Below are 20,646 nucleotides of genomic sequence, written 5' to 3'. Positions count from 1 at the left end.
CCAGGCAAATGTTGCTCTCAGATTTCAAGTATGGAGCCTGCAGCCCTGACATGTGTTGGAGGTCCATCTGTGGTAGGCTAGCTGAAGGATCGTTGGATCAAAGCCTCCCTGATGTCCCTGCCTCCCTGGAGGTTGCCCGGGACAGCGTCTATCCCCTCAGCGTTCTCCTCAGCGTGCTCATCCTTGGGCTCACTACTGGACTCATCGTCTGCAGCTAGAGCATGTGCTTCTTCTTTCTCCACTGCACCCCCCCCCCCCCACTTTCCAGCACCAGATTGTGGAGAGCGCAGCATGCAACCACTATCAGTGACACACGATCTGGGGGGTTTTGCAGTGCATCCCCTGAACAGTCCAGGCATCGGAAGCTCATCTTGAGAAGACCGATGGCTCTCTCTGCCACGGCATGGCTCCTATGCACGGCCTCTGTTCTTGGATGGTGGAGAGACGTCATGAGCCACCTTTTGAGGGGCTAGCCCTTGTCACCCAGCAGCCATCCATCCAGCTGGGCTGCAGCACTGAAGAGCCTCGGCACCTGGGAGTGTCTGAGGATGTAGGCGTCACGGGAGCTGCCTGGGTACCTGGCACAGACTTGCAGGATCTGCATCCTGTGATCACACACTATCTGCACGTTCACTGAGTGGAATTGCTTCCTGTTGACAAAGGCACCCAGCTCACCCACTGGCGCCTTGATGACCACATGTGTGCAGTCGATTGCACCTTGGATGTGGGGGAGCCCAGCAATTGTTGCAAAGCCTCTGGCTCGCTCCACTTGGCTGGCCTCGTCCGAGCGGTAGTGAATGAAAGTCAATGTACGCCTGAACAGAGTGTCAGTCACCTGCTTGACACAGTGTGGACAGCTGATTGAGAGACTCCGCAAAGATCACCCACCAACCTCTGGAAAGAGCCGGAGGCATAGAAGTTGAGGGCAGCCATGACCTTCAACACCACTAGCATGGGGTGTCCGCCCATACAGTTGCAGCTGATCTCAGGGCCTATCATCTGACAGACAGAGGTCACTATCTCCCTTAAGATAGGGAGCCTCCTTCAGCACTGCACCTCAGACATATTGGGGTAGCTGCATAAACCTGTAAATCCTGGCAGCAGGATAGTGGCGTCTTCTAGGGCCCCTTCCGCCTTGCACTTCCTGTTGGCCCTGCAACCCTTGTGCCTGCACCTTTCCTCCCAAAGGTGGCTTCCCTGGAGGCTGAATGTGCACTCCTGGCCTCCTCCCCCCCTTCTGGCCCTCTCTTCCTTCTCAGAAGAGGTCTCTCAAGTGGAGAGCACAACCTGCATTCCCAGCGTAAGGGAAGGCTGCCTGAGACCTGCAAGGCCCCAAGAATTATGTTTCCTCCAGAGTCCTGACCTGAAGCCCGTTATTCCTGTCAAAGCAGCTCTGAAGAGATTTGAAGTTCTCCTGTTCACACAAGCAAGTAGCAGTAAGTTTCTAAAGTAGATCACTAACAAATCGCATTTGCGAGCCCACTCACCCTCTTATCCTGCCCGTGGATGAGGTTTTTAAAAATGCCTGTCCATTACACCTGTGCGACGCTCTGAAAATCGCACGGGCTGAGAAAAATTGCTGTGTATTACTGCCTCAAGGGCCTTAAGAGACCCGTTAATTAATGGTGGGCGTGCCTCAGAACTCATAGCGCGTCCACCCTCCGAAATATCGCGATGGCGCACGGTGACAACAGGACACACGCCCAAGGTCATCATGCGTCATTTTACGTGTCAGTGTGTCGGACCCGCCCCCTCACGCCAACCAGAAGATTCTGCCCCTGAATTTTGACTTTAACTACCAACTCCACTTAATGGTTGGGACTGTGACATTGATTGATTTTTCTGAATGGAAGACCCTGGCTCACTTTGTTCCACCAGTGGATTCTGTAATACCAGCAAACATTCTATTTCTTTCTGATTTTCACTTTGGGCCGGAGGAGAAATTTGTATTATAGGAGGTTTCTCCTGCTCTCCCTTTGTCAGATTTCCTCTTTCAAGCAAATGATCTACATAACACTGACAGAGTGCCTCTTCAGTCTTCACTAGATATGTGAATACACTTCATTTCTTTACAACAGCTCCAATCACATACTTCTCCTTAACACCTTGGTAGTTTTTCACTGGGACCTTCTAACCAGCATTGAACTCTCAAAGCTTCATTCCTGGTATATCATGACTTATCTTTGTCTAGCTATTCTCTTACTTTGCTATTGACATCAGGCTTAAGCAAACTAAACCTTGTCCAAGGAGCGTTTTTAAACACTAACTCATACAGTGAGCAGCCTGTTGTAGACTGGGAGTTATTCTGTAAAAGAACAGAAAATTGTTTAGCCTGTGTCGAAGAGAAACATGAAAATTACTGCCTAGCTTGTCACCTAGCAAATACTTCTGCAAAGGCCTCTTCACAATCTGTACACTTCTTATCACAGCACCATTTGATGCTGGCTGATATGGTGGTATTAGGGCGTGTTTGATTTGATTCTTACTCAGATATATTTCAAACTCTTCTGACATAAACTGTGAACCATTATCTGACACCAATACCACTGCCAATTCATAAATTGCAAACCAACTTCTCAAAACCTCAACAGGTTTGGCACTTGTGGTATTAGGCATAGACTCAACATTTACTAATTTGCTATAGCTGTCGATCAAAACAAAGTACTCTTTCCCATCCACTTCAAAGAAATTGACATGTACTCATTCCCATGGCTTTCTTATGTTTGATCATGGAATGAAAGGAACCTTGGTTGGATTATTTCTCATCTGAGACACAATTCACAACTTTTCACCAACTCTTTACTTACTGCCTCTAACCATGCATAAGGGATTGGCTTAGCCTTGTCCTTTATCTTCTCTTTGTCCTTGTGATGCCTAATTTTATCATTTGGTCTTCCATGCTCAAAGACCACTTTGTGTTTCCCAGCATTTCTTCAATGTCAGACAGTTTTACTGACCTCTACTGTAAATAACTTGGCCCAGTTTAACTGTATCGTCTGAAGCCAATTTCTTCCCAACAGGGAGATTTTGTTCCCTCCCGCTACTACCAACAGCAAGTAAAAGGATGTATCATCATATCCCACCCTAACACTAACTTAACATAACACTAGAACACTATTATTGGAATAACTAATCAGTTTCACACCAGTTTTGTGCAAGGGAATTTTACTTAGCAATTTCTTGTACTCACTTTCCAAGCTAACTGACACTGCTGTAGCTGTACCAACAATGAAAGTAAGTTATGAATCTCCAGCTTCATTTTTACTATAGGCACCGGAATTATATCTTCAGCTCTATTACTCTCATCTTCAATGTGCTGTTTTTCTTGCTCTCTGACTGAATATAAATCTTGGTCATCCTGCTCAATAACACCAAATTCTGTTTTCATATCCGTTATTCGAGAATTTCCAGACTCCTGAACTAGCTTTAAATCCACCACGACCTCGAACTGGTGCATGGCTGCAACCTGGAGCTTTATTATGACCTGGAGCATTACTGTTTCCTCTACTCCTCATGCTGTCTGGATTGACCAACGTTCCCACAGGCATAGTACTTTGACTGGGAACGGGGGCATTTAAATGGTTAGTGGCAAGTATGGCAACGGTAGCACCTAAATTTCAACTTCTGAATATGGTTGCCATGGCTTGGATCTTGCTAAAATCCAGAGGACATCCATTGCCGGCTCAGGAAAAGAGCTCCCATTTCCATAGCTATTGCCTCATCGCAGGCCTCCCTCCATGTCAGCTAATTGCCTTTGCTCAAAAACTTGGCCTGGATTTTATTGTTGTTTAGGCCTCTTATGAAAGTGCCTCTAAGGCCCATTTCTAAGTTTGCTTCATAACCACAGCGACGAGAGAGTTTCTTTATTTCAAGAATGTAATCTGCAACAGTCTCACTTGGCAACTGCTTCCTTTCACAGAATGCAACTCAGTGTAATTCTATTCTTAGTCGTGACATAATATGAGTCCAGAACCTCATTAATTTCAGAATAGTCCATAATACTGGGGTCTCACGGGCAACACTACCTCAAAAGCATCTGGCCCCATTATATTGAGGAAAACATTTACTATATCCTCATCTCTTATTTTAATTGCTTTATGTGAAACCTTTATTCATAATTACACCAGTCTGCTTTGTTATGGTTGAATCCCCCCATTGTCTCCAAATATGTCTTCGGTGCCATTTCTTTCAATTACATACCATGCTGACTCATTGTGTACCTGAATACAATGTGCACATGCAGCAATCTTTCAAGTTGCTTAAACTTCCTCAAAATTAACTTCAAGAGTTCCAAAAATGTTTCACAGTGTTCTTCAGTCCTTAATTTCTCAAATGAAATGTAATTGAAAATTCCATCCCTTTGCCACCATCTTTCTGTTTTAGGTTGCACTGAGAAAATATTAACATGAGAATTCAGAGCAGACAGTCATTATAGAACTAACTTAATTTCTTTACTTAAACCTCCCTGACAGAAGAGACAGGACAGCAGAGAGGGCAGCTCTACAATATGCTACAACAACTCTGTCACCTACTGCATATGGACCTACAACTGTTCTCATTTGCCCACACTGCTGTCTCTGTGGCTACAAAGATGACCACTGCAATCAGCCTTTATGGAACAAACTCATTTCAGGCACCCATGAGCAATCTCCGTCATATCACCAAGGCCATAGATATATGCACTCATCAGACTACTACACACTTTACAGGAGAGCTGCTGAATTCATTACCTTTGGCATCACAACATGGCAGCAGTGAGATAGGGGCATCCACTTCTATGAGGTTGTTGGCTCTCCAAGGTCCAGCGTGCTCTTGCAAAGCAACCCCTCAACTAACTCAACATGGAGGTCTTCCACTCCTTCAATGTACAGATTGTGAAAGATAATGTGCTGAGGATCCTAAATGTCATATATTGAATCTTTTAAAATGGCATTCATCCTTTGAAATTTGATCCTTAATGGCCTCTTCAAGGAAAAATAACAGGCCAATGGATAGCTTCTGGGTGGCAAAGTCTACCGCCTGTTCCCATAGATAATGAACTCACCCAGTAGATCAAAATAAGATGATTGCTACAATGAGACACTTGGCTCTACAAGCTTGGTCATCGAGAGGACCATTGGGGAGATCAAAAGAGGGTTTGAAGCATTCTCTAGATCGTATGTCACATATTGTTATAGCCTGCAATGTACTACACAATTTCCCCACTCAAGAAAATTAGACTTTGACACTGTTGGAGCTGGAATTACATGGAGGATAGCATCACATTAACCTTGCTGTTTCAATACAGCTACAATACTGGCAAAAGAAAATTGACAATTAGAAAATTGTCTAGTTATGCCCTGTCTACAAAAAGCAGGACAAATCCAATCCAGCCAATTACTAAACCATCATTCTGCTCTCAATCATCAGCAAAGTGATGGAAGGTGTCGTTGACGGGGCTATCAAACAGCACTTACAGCTCAGCCACTGACCTCATTACAGCCTTGATTCAAATCTGGCCTAAAAGAGCTAAATTCAGGAAGTCAGTTGAGAGTGCCTGCCCTTGACATCAAGGCAGCATTGGACTGAGTCTGGACTCAAGGATCCCTGGCAAAATTGAAGTTAATTGGAATCGGCAGAAAGCTCTCTGCTGGTTGGAGTCAGGTAGTTTTTGAATCACAATCATCTCAGCCATAGGACATCACTGTAGAAGTTCCTCAAGTTAGTGTCCTAAGTTCAACTGTTTCATCAATAAACTCCCCTCCAACATGCGGTCATTAGTGGGGATGTTTACTGAGGATTGCACAATGTTCAGTGGCATTTGCAACTCATACATACGTACACATGAATTAGGAGCAGAAGTAGGCCATTCGGCCCCTTGAGTCTGCTCTACATTCAATAAGATCATGGCTGGTTTGACTGTAATCTCAACTCTATGTTCCCTCCTAACCCAATAACCTTTCATCCCCTTGCTCATCAGGAATCTATCTACTTCTGCCTTAAAAATATTCAAAGATTCTGCTTCCACCGCCTTTGAGGAAGAGAGTTCCAAAGACTCACAACCAAATGAAACAAAATATTTTTCCTCATCTCTGTCCTGAATGGGCGATCTATTATTTTTAAACGGTGACCCCTAGTTCAGATTCTCCCACAAGAGGAAACATCCTTCCCATATCCACTCAGCCAAGACTCCTCAAGATCTTATATGTTTCAATCAAGTCGCTTCTTACTCTACTGAACTCCAGCAGATACAAGCCTAGCCTGTCCAACCTTTGCTCATAAGACAACCCACCCATTCCAGTTGTTGGTTTAGTAAACCTTCTCTGAACTGCTCCCAACACATTTACACGGTACTCCAAATGTGGTCTCATCAATGCAGCAACAAATGAGATACTGAAGCAGTCCATTTAAATATGCAGCAAGATCTGGACAACATTAAGGCATGGTCTCATAAGTGGCAAGAAATATTCGTGCCACAAAAGTGGCAAGTAATGATAATTTCCAACAAGAGAGAACATATTCATCTCCCCTAAATATTCAACAGCATTATCATCGCTGAATTCCCCCGTCATCATCCTGGGGGTTACCATTGACCAGGTATTTAACTGGACCAGCCATGTAAATACTGTGGCTACAACAGCAGGTCAGAGGCTAGGAATTCTGAGGTGAGTAACTCACCTCCTGATTCCCCAAAGACTGTTCACCATCTACAAGGAACAAGTCAGGACAGTGACTGAATAGTCTCCACTTGTCTAAATAAGTGTGGTTTCAACAACAGTCAAGAAGTTCGACACCATCCAGGGCAAAGCAGTCTGCTCTGTCTGAAAGCAAAAATATGAAAAGAAAATACTCTGCTATTAACACCTACTTTGGGTTAAAGCTTTGTTTCTTTACTACTACCATTACCACTCCCTTTGCCTTTTGTTCCATGGCACCTTTGGTATTTAATCTCCCCATCCCTCTAACGTATCCCTGACCTTCCCTTTTGTCCCACCTGAATCCTCTCCCCTGCTTTTTCAACAGCATAAAACCCATCACATTTCTACCTCTCTTCAATTCTGAAAAAGAGTCTTATTGGATTTGAAACATTAACTCTGCTTCGCTCTCCACAGATGCTGCCAGACCTGCTGAGTTTTTCCAGCACTTTCTGTTTTTATTACATATTTTACACCCCAGATAGGGTCTATTCTTCAGGGCATTTTGTCAACAGTGGAGCAGCCCCTGCCATAGTGGGGAGGCCACCAGCTTCATGGAGGCAGCCTCCCTGCGCAGCCCAGGAGAACTTCAGAACTGAAGAATCCATGGCCCAAAGCAAGAGCTGTAGGCAAGGCTGCCGACATGGCCCCTCTGATCTTTAATTTTTAACCTACCTCTTCACCCTCATGTTCTCCGAGCTGCCTCAGCAGCGCCCACCTCTCTTGGTGGGCGTATTGAGGTTCTTGAGCTGCTGTTCCCCTGATTAGGCCGGCAGCATTTACATCCTGCCTGCAATTCTACAGGCAGCCAATTAGGGAACAACGTCTGGGAAAATGGCTGAACTAGTCCCACTGCTTGCAAATGCAATCTCGGGGCCCCCATTTTGACCTGAAGCCTTTTAAGGGAGGGATTTTGTCAACAGCGTGCCTTTCCCGAAAGCATAACCGGAAGTGTGCACCACTTCTGTTCTGCTTTTTCCAATTTCCCACACGATTACAATTAAAATTTGAATTGCTGGTGGCCTGCACAGGAGACACATGTGGTTACACTGCGGGGGATGCTTTTCAGTGGTGAAACCCACTGTCAGCTGACAATGGTGCAGCTATGGATGGGCTATAAAAGAGCTTTCTGGTCAATTAGAGAGGCTGTGCATCAGGGCCAACACTTTCCGGCCCAACTCCATTGCCATTAACAAAAGGCTTGAGAGCACAAGGGTGTTTTTCAAAATTAAATTTCAGTTGTAAATATTTCATATTGCATTGGTTTTACTTTATTCATGTGTGCATCATCGTTATTTGTTGACTAGCTTAGTCAAAGAGCTAAATGTACCAGCACCCCTCAGTTGGGTTGGCACACATTGATGGTTACAAGGGAGTTAGGTACATTTCCTTTATTGTGGAAGAAACAATGTTGTGCTTCTTTGATCATTCTTTATTGAATGTTCATGTCAGTGTCCAGTGTTGTACTTGCCTCCCTGTGGGACATGGCTGAACTTGCAGGCTCAGCTGGCCCTCCCTTCTATGCATTGTAAAGGAGATTGTCCAAGATCACTCTCAGTAGGATAACTGAAATGTTGTTGGTGAACTCAAAGCCCTGTAAGGATGCTGCCAGCCATCACCAAGATGGGCACACATTTGGACAGTACTGACACTGCCCCTCATTTTCTTACTTTGACTGACTGTTCCCACCAACTCCCCACCACACCCAGGATGCCAGGCCCTTCCCACTTCACTCCTCCATGTCCCGACCCCAACTCTGTACTCCCTGGATCCTTCTTCCAGTCCTCTGAGCCCCCGACCCCATTCCATAAACTCCCCTCACATTGACTCACCCTTGCCAGTCCCAAGCCTCCATGCAAGTTACCATTTTCCTGCTCCCCTCCCTTGACACACAGAGTTAAACGAGGAAACTGCTGACCTTACACACAACTGCACAAAGCTGACGGGTGCATGCCACCTTTAAACAAATGTGAACCGGGTGCCACGTGATTCTTCTGCGCTGCCAACTTTATCTTGAAGGTAGGGTTTAATTAAAAAAGTTTAATTCTAACGAGTATTCATGGAATGCAAATATACTACAATTATGAACCAGCCACAGGCTGGCGTGAGGCACGACACACCAGAAGCACGCTGCTGTCTTTATCTCTGCATCTCAACCCTTCGTCAGGAAATCGAGATTTTGCATCCCTCCTAATTACAAGCACAACACGTTTCTTACTCTTACAGGCTCCATAATATTTCCCCCTATGTCTGGCTTTTTAAGGTCTTTAATGAGAAACTCAATCCAATGTAAAATACAATAAAGGGAAACAATTTTCTCACACACTCCCCTGTCAAGAATTCTGAACCATGACCTCCCTTGTTAAGAAAATCAAGACTGCATTTCTGGGTAACAATTCACAATTGATCTCAATAATGACGTTGCACTTGAATATCAAACGGTCAGTGAAAGAAACTTATTATCATTAATGCTATTGAAGCTAAAGCTTAAATAAATAACGAAAGAAACGCAAGACAGACTGGATAGTACAAGTGAACTTTAAAGCACACGTGATCTAAAGTTACTATTATAAATTGACAACACAACACTTACCACTTGCAGAAAATTTAGTCTGAAAATAAAATAAATATCCAAAGCCTGCTGTCATGAATCCATCCAAGCACAACTGAAACCTCAGCATGACACCAAAGGAAAATCACAGGTTATGTTGATTGCGAGATTGCAACAAATGCACGACTGAACTTGCTTCAGAAGCATTAATCCATTATAGTACAGAATATGGAAAAAGATAAGGCTATTCATCAATCTCAAGATCCATACCTGCAGCATGATTAATCTATTAATTGTTACCTATAGCTTTTTAATTTGAACCAGGATTGTAGTGATAATCATAAGTTACTAGTGTTCTATTACTTAAAGCTACCTAACTATATCGCTAGTTTCACCAAACCAAACTTAATGATAATTATGTAAGACTATAGATGTAGTGACCTTTTCTGCCTCCCCACAGGTAAAAAAGACCAAGGGCAGAATTTTGTCCTTGATGGGTGGGCAGGCCCCACCGGCTCGGCGGCGGGTGGGCAGCCGATCGCCGCTGCCGAAACGGACCCCACCGCCATTTTGAATGGGCGGGCCAATTAATCCCAGCAGGTTGCCCGATGGGAAGCGCTATGCACTTCCTGTGCAGGGGGGGAGGGATTCCCCAACTGTCGAAAGAGCACACAGCTCCCTGAGACTAAGTGCTGTCTCAGAGAGAGCGCTGGAAGTTTTATAAACTGAAAAAATAGAAAAATTATTAACATGTCCTGCTCATGTGACAATGTCACACGAGATGGGACATGTTAATAAATATCACATAAAGTCTATTAAAGTTTTTTAAAACTGACATGAAACCTCATCCCGCCAGTGGATGAGGTTTAATGTTTTTTCAGAAGCCCGCTGGGGGGTCCTGGCCTGCCCGCCAGCCTTAAGGTTGGACGGGCAGGGCCTTAAATTGGCTTAATTATCCTGTCAATGGCCTCAATTGGCCATTGACAGGTCGGCAGGCGGACAGCTGATTTCGCTGTCCTCCCGCCTTCCTGAATATTTAAATGTGGTGGGATGATGTCAGGGGTTCCACCCGACATCATCCTGCGTCATTTTCGCGTCGGCGAGCGGGCCCTGCTCCCTACTCGCCGACAGCAAAATTCTGGTCTAAAAGTCATCTTCAAAATAGAGCATGTTCATTGTTAGTGTAAGAACATAGGCTGATGAGGGTACTTTGAGGGATTAGACATTCAAGAGTTAGTTGATCCTCATCTTTTTTATAGAATAATTGTCTGCAAAACTTTTAGCTTTTGGACTGTCAGAAGTGTCTTTGTTATTGTAAAATCAAACTACTATTGCATTATCTCTTATTTCTCCAATCTGCAGGAAAACTCTGAGAACTTTGATATTTGTTGAAATACAATCAATTATAATTCCCTTTTACTTGTTATCAATATTATGCTTTGCTAGATTGAAGTTTAATATTAAAGTTGATAGCCTATAGGTTTATTACTTTACTTGTATTGTGCGTCTGTTAAAATTAGGGAAAAGAATGTTAAAATCCAGATTTCATTTACAATGAGGACTCTTGTTGTCTTCAAGGCCCTGGGTTGGGTCATCAACCATAGAAACACAAAACAGAAAAAGCTTGTGATAAAGTTTAAAGGCAGATGGGTGAGATCCAAGATCTGTGTTGACCACGGAACTTGAAGTGCCGATAATAGAATAGATTTCTTGGCTGTTCCTGTTTTTGAGGTATATCATAGAAGGTTTGGGTTATTCTCAGTGTAGAAGGGCCAGAAAGAGCACCAGGCAGATGTGGACACATGTATGAGCAGAAGGAATGGGCCACACCTTTTATCTAAGGGACTATAATTTTCAATTGCTCTTTGTAAACTGTTGCTTGAATACTGTAATGTGTAAGTCTCACTAATGCTTAAGTAAAATCATCACTATTACCAATATGAAGTCAGTTTTAAATTATTGGACAGATAGTATAAAGGGACTTTAAATTTATTGCATTCGACATTTGAAAATGTTGCACCATATGATTTTAACAAGCTAAATTATGCTACAAAGCCATTGCTCATCGCTGAAAGACATGTAATGTTATTTTGTCATTTTAATTAATGTTTTTTTTCAAATACAGCAAACATTTTCTCTGACAGTCTTAGAAAAAACGATTAGCCATTTTATTATTTTCAATAAATAGAAATGTTGCATTGTTACTGAACGTTACTTATCATAAACTGCTGACTATTACTAACATCTGAACTGACAATGAGATATAAGCACAGCATCCAAAAAATACACAAATAGTTTTAACAACAACAAAAAGTTTGAACAACAACTTTCAAGCTCTACTGCAAATTTTGGATTTATGAAGTGTAGGGATTTGATCAAGACAAGTGCAAAGATTAATTAAAAAACCCTTCTCAGTATCAACTGTGTGGTTTACACATGGTCATTTCCAAAGCTGGATCACACAGGCTCATTTTTTACTTGCATCACTATACAAACAGCCAAAACTGTCCCAGCAGATGAGGATTAATGATGCTTTAATGTTCATAAAGTGCACGAACTCCAGGCTTTAGATATGATGGTTTAGATTTTCCACAGTTTTCCAGCATAGCTCCAGTAGAATACATCAGGATATTCTTTGGAAACATTCCGCTGGCTCCCCAGTCATTCACACTACTCCATCATTTTTCATGGAAAGTGATATTTGGTGCATTATTGAGAGCCCAGATCTGGGCAGGTGTATTACCATTAGAGATGAATGACAGGAATATATAAAATGATATAATTCCAGTCATTTGTGCCATAAATCATATATGTTCACTGCACAGAAGGAGGGACCATTTGGCCCATTGTACTTGAGCCAACTCCAGAGGAATCCAAGCTATTCCAATTATTCTTTTCTAACTCCTTAGCCTTGTGTCCTTCTCTGCTTCAAATATTTTCCCATTTTCCTGAATAAATACAATGATCTCTGGTTCAACAGCTCCTAATGACAAAGGCTTCAATTCTGCAACACCTCTTTGCATGAAGAAATTTTCTGTAACCTTTTACCTTGCTCTAAGTGACAGTTGTAATTTGATGACCTCTCACCTCCAACTTCCTAATTAGAGGATATAGACCTGAAATTTTCAGTCGTTGGGCGCACACTATCAGCGGGCCTGGGAGCAGACGGTTGGGCTACTGGCTGTAATCGGGCCCCAACTGTGATTTCACGCTGGCTGGCCAGTCAGCGTGAAACGCACGCTGAAGTGCTCAGCGCTGCCGGGGTTGAAGTGGGCACCGACGTAACCGAGGGTGCGGGTGAGGGCTTCGAGAGAGCACCCTGAAGGCAGACAGCTGCCCAAGGAGCTGCAGACCTCCACAGACTAAAGAACACGACAAAAATGCTACAAAATATGTCCATGCAACACAATCAAGTACCTGAAAGCATACCTCATTAAAAAGCCATTACCCAGATATCTCTTTTTATTTTATTTCCCCTTTAGAGATTTCATCCCGCCCTGGATCGAGGTTAGAGCAAAAATCTGAATACCGCCTGGGAGAATGGCCCGTCCGCCAACCGTAAATGTGGGCAGGCCACGTATAATCACTGTTGATTGCATCATTAATGGGCTTAATTGCCCACTTGTCAGCGGGCGCACCTCCAGCTGCTGCACCTGCCCAGCAAGCGAAATATCGATCAGGACACTCGCTATTTCACATCCGTTCGAGTCGGGCACGCTCCGTCCGCGGCATGTAAAATTCTGGCCATAGTCTTTCCTTGTTCAATTCATCAAACCGCTTCATAATCTTAAAAAAACCCTATTAAATCTTCACTTATCCATTCCTCCTCCAATCGAAATAGTCCCAGTATCTCATGTGTCTTTGACAGCTGAGCAGCACAGCTGTAAATACCTAATGAAGCCAGCATGTTGCTATGACAATGGGCCCTTCCTGTAGAATCCTATCACCAACTTTATAAGCTGTATATTATCTTTCATTATTCATTATTGCATTGTTTGGCATTGTTTTCTTTTAAACCTTTGCATCCATAACTGCACATAAAATAGCAGCTAAAACTTTGTTTAAAAAAAGGACCAGGCTTTTTTGTAAAATCTTGCTGCTCTAAGTTCTCTAAAATTCAGCGAAGGGTTATAAATCAGTGGCAATTTTTTCAAATTTTTGAAGTTCGATAGAGCGCCAATGACAATTTATATTCACATCAAGAAGCTCCATTCTGGAGCTCTGATAACATGTGTTATATTAAAATTCCATTCCGCACGAGCTAAAATGATGCAGGTTATTTTCCTATATCCTGGTACTGAGGTAATAATAGAGTTAGAACTTCTATTTGAAAAGATGGAATGTGAACTCTGTCTAATATATAAAATCACCAGGCTAACTTACTGCATGCCTGTTATTTCAACCTCGTTTGGGACTCATTAACAATCACCACCCACACACTTAATTCCATTAGCTGGGCGCTGGAAGCTTGCTTCACGAAAGGTAACATCAGCAGCTGGAGAGATGGGGAGGTGGCAACAACACCTGGAGAGAGGGAAAAAAGGCAGGTTGGAACAGTTGGGGAATCGGCCCCAACTAGAGAAATGTGTTATAAAATCAGAAAATGCTGGAAAAACTCAGCAGGTCTGACAGCATCTGTGGAGCGAGAAACAGAGTTAACGTTTCAAATCCATATGACTCTTCTTCAAAGCTAAAGTGCTTCTCTTCAGCTCTGAAGAAGAGTCATACAGACTCAAAACATTAACTCTGGTTCTTTCTCCACAGATGCTGTCAGACCTGCTGAGTTTTTCCAGCATTTTCTGTTTTTATTTCAGATTTCCAGCATCCGCAGTATTTTGCTTTTATCTTAGAGAAACGTGTTACTGATTGAAGATTGTGCAATGTGCTGGGAGCTGCCTATGGCGACATCGACTCCCTGCTCAGACACAAAATTTGAGGTGAATCAGTGTCTCATTTGCCACCTCCTAATAATATAGTTTTGCATCCTCAGCAGTTTTCTGTTGATTCTCTGGTGTAAGTTCACAATCACTTTAATGTCCTTTCTATAATGGAACACCCAAAACTGTGCACATTGGTATAATTGTGGCTCAACCAATGTTTTGTATAAATTCATCAATACATCTTCACTCTTGTAGTCTATGCCCCATTTATAAAGCCCAAAATGCTGCTAAGCCTTTTTTGTAGCTGCAACTACCTGCATATGGACTTTCAGCGAATTATGTACATGAGCTTCTAGGACACTCTATGCTTCAGTGTCTTTACATTTGTTATATACTCCCATTCCTTGTTTTTCTTCTTCTAAAGCACAATCATAGAGCCACATTAAACAATAGATGTCTTCTGTCTATCCAAACTGCTAATATACCTTAGTAATGTTAGTGCAAAGGATGTCCCAGTTAGTATGGGAGATGATTGGGAAATTTCAATTACAAACTCTTTTGGAAAGGGTTCCACTGATCAAGGACAATGATGAAACTCCCCACAAAGATCAGTCTCATATGAAGTTAGATTGAACTTTCATTCATATTAGTAACATAATTTACAAGCAACCAGGCAGACATGAACTCCACTGAAAATATTAGCACAAAGTGACATATTTTAGATCATCTTTGATATGTACTTTTAAAGAATAGTTAAATGACTGAACATTGTTTTAATAGTACATTGGATTTGGATTTACTTTTTAATTCTACTTTTCTTCAGCTGCTCCAGAGACTGAAACCTATTCTACATTCTGAAAAGATCCTGCCACAGTCAATCTCCATAAGCCAAAATGTCTGCCAAAATAATTTAAATAATGTTGAGCCTGCAAGTCTAAATAGATTTGGGGCACATCTTTGTATTGGCCAGAATTCCTACCATGCTGCTTTTCTGTTACCAGTGAGCAAAAGATCTAGGCTTACATATACAAGTCATGTACGGTATATCCATTCCCACTAGATTGATCTTTTTCACAGCTCATGGCCAAACCGAATAACTCAAGAATGATGAAATTGCATGTGTCACATCTAGTCATTTTACAAGGAAAATATATCACATTGTTCTTTTATTTGTTCCTTTGTATCATAATAAATAAATGTAAATACATTATTTCATAGCTAGAAATTATTGTTAACAATATAAATGAATGATTGCGTTCACATAAAATTTCTCTATCCACTGTTTAATTGCAGGTGTTAATTTATTTATTTTAAATGGTTAACACCTCTGCTCACAAGAACAAAAGAGATTGCTGCAAGAGGACCCAATATAGCCTGTTGAGATTCATGAGCTGATCTTGGATTTCAGCTCCACTTTCCCACCCACTCCCCAAATCCCCTTGATGCCCTGATAGACCAAAAGTTTGTCTATCCCAGTCTAAAATATAGTCAACCACAATCCTCTGGGATAAAGAATTTCAACGATTCACAACTCTTTGAGTGAAGAAATTTCTCCTCATCTCAGTCCAAAACGATCGACTCCTTATCCTGAGTCTGTGCCCCGTATTCTAGATTCCACAGCCAGTGGAAACAACCTCTCAGTGCCTAGCCTGCCAAGCCCAACCAGAATCTTGTACGTTTCAATGAGATCACCTCTCATTCTTCTAGACTCCAGAGAATATAGGCCCAATTTACTCTGTTAAAATAGCAAAGGAAATGAAATACATGTGTGTTACGCATTCCTTTTTTAATATCAACAGTGGTAATTTTGAGGCTATTGAATATATTTTAAAAGCATAATTCACCCAAAAGCATTCCTAATCAATTAATCAATGCATATGGATATGGTGGGAGATTTCTACCATAATTTTTAGTAATAAATCCACAATTCATGAACTGTGACCATATCAATGGATTTATTTTCTTTGTCTATTCCACATTTCCTTTACAGTTCTAGTTGCATTATTTCATTATATTCTGTTCTTTTATTCTTGAAATATTTGAATATTAACACCAATATTGTGCATATTCATGCAATGTTATGCATTATTAAATAATATGAACAGCAACTAAGTAGCAGCAAGTTAAAATCAAAGCTGTTGAAGGAAACTGGGGATAATAGCCTTCAAAGCTCCATATAATTTCCTTGATATAAAAGAAACAAAACTCAGGAATATTATTCTTTACTAATTATACCAAATCAAATATGCTTAGAAGTTTTCATTTGAAGGTAAGAACATTGTGGCAAGTAAGCTGGATGAGTAGATGTGTGAAAATTGCTTATCTGTAACAAGTACAAGGAGTATATAATCCATTATAGTACACAACCTGTTAACTATAACTAAATACGTATTTCCTATGTGAACTAAAACCTTGCTAATTATTATGTATTCACTATGAATCTCTTTTGCTACTGATCAGCTGATGTCCAGGAAATTAATCAATTTAAAGTTTTACCGCGTGGATGACTCATCTTTGAATATTCACCTGGAAAGGGCATCATTGAGTGATTTTTTTCATAGGTGTCATTGCTAAAAATGTGGCTGTGATAATGATATATGAAAGAAGTAATGCCTTGGAATTTTATGATTTCTTTTCTCTTTAACTTAGTTTTCTTCCCTGTATCATTTACCACCATATACCTCCTCTAGCTGAATGAACAGGATCTGGACTTAATCCTGTTCTGTGATTGGCTGCCAGGAGGAGTTATTCAGACGGAGTGAATTCAACATTGTCAATTTTTCCTGTCTCCAAGACAGGACAGCTAGCAGTGTAGGTGAACATGAAAAGAGTCAACCAAGCAAAGCAAACAAAATTTGAGATCCCGATATAAAATCAGAAAATGCTGGAAATACTCAGCAGGTCAGGCAGCATCTGTGGAGGGAGAAACAAAGTTAACATTTCAGGTCAATGACCTTTAATCAGAAAGGTTATCTGATAAAAGATCAACAACCCGAAAAGTTAACATTGCTTCTCTCTCCACAGATGCTGCTTGACCTACTGAGGATTTCCAGTGTTTTATATTTTTATTTCAGATTTACAGCGTCCATAGCATTTTGCTTTTGAGTTCCAGATAGATGTGCAGGTCAAATTTCTGAAACTTCAGTTGCTAGACAAACAAATAATTCTTTCACCTACCAATCTATCAAGGAACTTACTTTGTACTTACTTTGTGAATCTTTAAAGAATTATTATCACCTCAAATTCAGCTACTGGATAGAATACTCAACTCCAAAAATTTCACTTTCCAGATTAGTTGGTGTTATAGCACAAACATTTACATTTTAGTTTTCAACGTTAATAAATATATATTGTGCTAAGCATGAATCAATAGTGCGATATGTCATTTCATTGTTAATCATGCGATTGTATTGTCTTTTGTCTGTAAACATGATAATGCATCTTGCAGGATACTTCACAATGGTGACACTTGTAACAATCTGAAATTTAATTGTATATTGTAATATATTTATTTCACAGGATTATGGATGAAGATTTCACATTTGATCATAGCCAATGAATCAACTGGCTGACAAAATATGTGATTCAAATAACCGAAAAATAAGTGCTAAATAAAGTAAAAATATGTACGGGCAATGTCAATTTTAAAACATATAACCATTTATTGTTCTGTTTAGCAAATTGTAATATGAAATTATGTTATTTTACAGACTATGTATCATTTATGATGAAGAACAACATTGCTTTCTTAATACATAGAATTGATTTAATATGTTACCCATAATAGTCATGACATGCACTTTTAAAAAGCCATTCTGAAACACCACTTGGAAAGGATTAATCATAGAAAGCAATCTTAATCTGTATAATTACATTTGATTTCTTGTGTTAAATAAATTAAATCTAGGAGTGAAGCAGTGAATTCAGGTATTAAATATCTGAACTGCAGATCCTGTCCCAATTACTAGCATTGACGATACAGCACTACATGGCCAGAATTACCACCACAAATAATAAATAAATACTTTATTCTACTTTATTCACGCATCAATTCAAGAAGCTTCATAAACTTTATGTTTTTTAAATAAGCTATTCATTTTACATCAGAATAAAACAATTGTTATTTGTATAGAGTTCTGAAAGTGACAATGATTCCTTTACATTTTATGGTCTATAAATGCAATCAAAATTTTTCATTAAGAAATCCTACTATTGGGTTATCACTCATTAATAGCATTAATACATTTTGGTACAAATCAAAAAAAAAACTCTAAGGCAAGCTAAGTACACTGTAAATACCTCATTTCTCACTGTCTTCTAAACAAACATCATTCCCTCCGGGTTTCTTCTAAGCCAATTATAATTGCCATCTGGAAACGAAACTTAATTTACGATAAATTATATTCTTTAATTTATCAGTCATAAATGAAATTACCAGGTTTTATAAACAAAGAAATAATCCGCCATGGTAACATGATTTTAGAAAGAAGAAAATTAGATTCCAAGTTCCCTTCCAAACGGTTGCTTTGAACGTTTGTATATGAGAAATGTCGAGGAAAAGGAAATCGAGGCATAGGAAAAGGTCGGCGTAAACCTCTCAAAAAACGTTTGATTCTTCAGTCAGTGTTCTCAACACAAAAAATTAATAAAGTCAAACAAGTCGTAAGATGGGGAAACGCAAGTATGTCGATTGGCAAATGATAATGTTTAACATTCCAAATGTTTGGATACAAGAACTGCTCCAATGCCATCCTTCTCATCATCGAACTCTAACGTCAAACATTTCTTGTCATCAATTACTCCCTGCCAAATATATAACCAGACCTTGTTCTTTTTCAAATTATACATGGCTGGAAAAAACACAAACGCACTAGTTTGCGCAGCCATTCATACATAACAGCCCCTTGCCTGAAGGTATAAACAACTGGTAAGGGGAAGGGGCGGCATCACGTTCTCCACAGGAAACCTTTGTACTACATTTTTGTTGGGTACCAGATACATGACCTCGAACCGGCAGCATGCAATAGCCATCTACTTAACCTTTAAATTCGTTCAACAGTTCTTTTGGACAAAAAAAAATCCAGTTCTACTTCAAAATCAAGCCAACGATAAATAAATCAATCAAGTCAAAAAGCGTTGTATGATAAATATCATAAATTCACTACGTGGAACGGCCCTTCTTAAATGTCACAAGTGGGTTTTCTGCAAAACTTACCCATTCGAGGAGGCGCACAAACCCCAGAGGCTCCTTGGCGGTACGAAATGTACCAGATGCTACAAGCTAGCGGAATAAAGTGCAAAGAACATTTATTTTAGGGAAAATGCCTCCAAACAATCTTGCTATCATTTTATTTCACCGAATGTAACTTGAGACTTCTGGAAGTGAGTATCCCTTACCTGATTGATAATGTCCATCTCTGCAGCTTGTTACTGTGCCGGTTGGTGTGGGGACGACAAGGAGCCGCTTGTTGACAGCTCCCAGTCTGACTCTCCGAAGGTCGGGATCTGCCGGAAAATGCCGAAGGTTGACGGAGCCGGATACAAGATCTTTCCCTATTGGACAACCCGAGCTTCGCTCAGGCTGCCGAGCCGGGAGGAAGGCTCGCTCTGATTGGTTGATGGCCCTTACACCGGATGGTACTATTTCTATTGGACAGTCACCGCCGCCGCCTTTGTTGTCTTGGAGACGTCAGGTGCGCGTGAATCCGAGCAAGGGATGGAGTATTGAAGTTGCTCGAATACAACAGGCGCTGATGATATTTTACCACTTAACCAAACAGTGCCTCTTAATTTACAAAAACAAGTTACATATTGTCATTGTGGTTTTTTTTTGCATTTTCCAGTTTCCCCTGATTGGAGGAAGGTTTATAATAGAGCTCCTCAAGGTCGGTGTTTGCACCCCTGTTCTTCTTGATATGTATTAATAACCTAGACCTTGGTGTACTGGACACAATTTCAAAGTTAGCAGATGATGCAAAACTTGGAAGTATTGTGAACTGTGAGAAGGGTAGTGTAGAACCTTAAAAGGAATGGGAGGACAAGTGGCCGATGAAATTTAATGCAGAGAAGCACGAAGTGCTTCATTTTAGTAGGAGAACATATAGAGATAACGTAAAATACAGGATACAATTCTAAAGGGGGTACAGGAATAGAGGGATCTGGGTATAAATGTGCAGAAATCATTGAAGGTGGCAAGACAGGTTGAGAGCGTGCTTAATAAAGTATACAGATGGGCAACCTAGGCTAGCGAGTGGGCCACATGAGTGGCCTTCCTTCACTGCAAGATTGAAATTGGGCATGTGCACTAACCATGATCCCATGAATAAGATTAATACACGCCGAATATTTGAAAACGAGTTATAGAAAATGTTTCCATGGCTTCCTTCAGATTTAGAAGCTGTCGAGCACATGGGGCAGAACCTACCTAAAATTTTACTACATGAGAGGAAATGTGTGTTTCATAGTTTCATAATGTCTCTTAAAATTGTTTTTTTTTGCAACTAATATCACCTCTTTACAAATTAAGCAAAATGACCTCCCT

General features: G+C 40.9%; 1 protein-coding gene across 1 annotated transcript in view; it reads right to left on the bottom strand.

Moving 5' to 3' along the window:
• synpra (synaptoporin a) overlaps nucleotides 1-19,599 on the bottom strand; it is a 437,007-nt gene extending 417,408 nt beyond the window's left edge. Inside the window, exons 1-2 of the mRNA XM_078543648.1 lie at nucleotides 19,503-19,599; nucleotides 19,321-19,386 (exon numbers count right to left, since the gene is read on the bottom strand). Of these exons, the coding sequence (XP_078399774.1) occupies nucleotides 19,321-19,386; nucleotides 19,503-19,520 (84 nt within the window). The 5' untranslated portion in view covers nucleotides 19,521-19,599. The remainder of the gene's footprint in view (nucleotides 1-19,320; nucleotides 19,387-19,502) is intronic.
• Nucleotides 19,600-20,646: the final 1,047 nt, after the last annotated feature.

This window comes from Cetorhinus maximus, chromosome 6 (genome assembly GCF_964194155.1).
Source record: "Cetorhinus maximus chromosome 6, sCetMax3.hap1.1, whole genome shotgun sequence".
In the NCBI taxonomy this organism is placed as follows: Eukaryota; Metazoa; Chordata; class Chondrichthyes; order Lamniformes; family Cetorhinidae; genus Cetorhinus; species Cetorhinus maximus.
The sequence above is the reverse complement of the archived record's forward strand: the minus strand, read 5'-3'. Positions and strand labels throughout refer to the sequence as shown.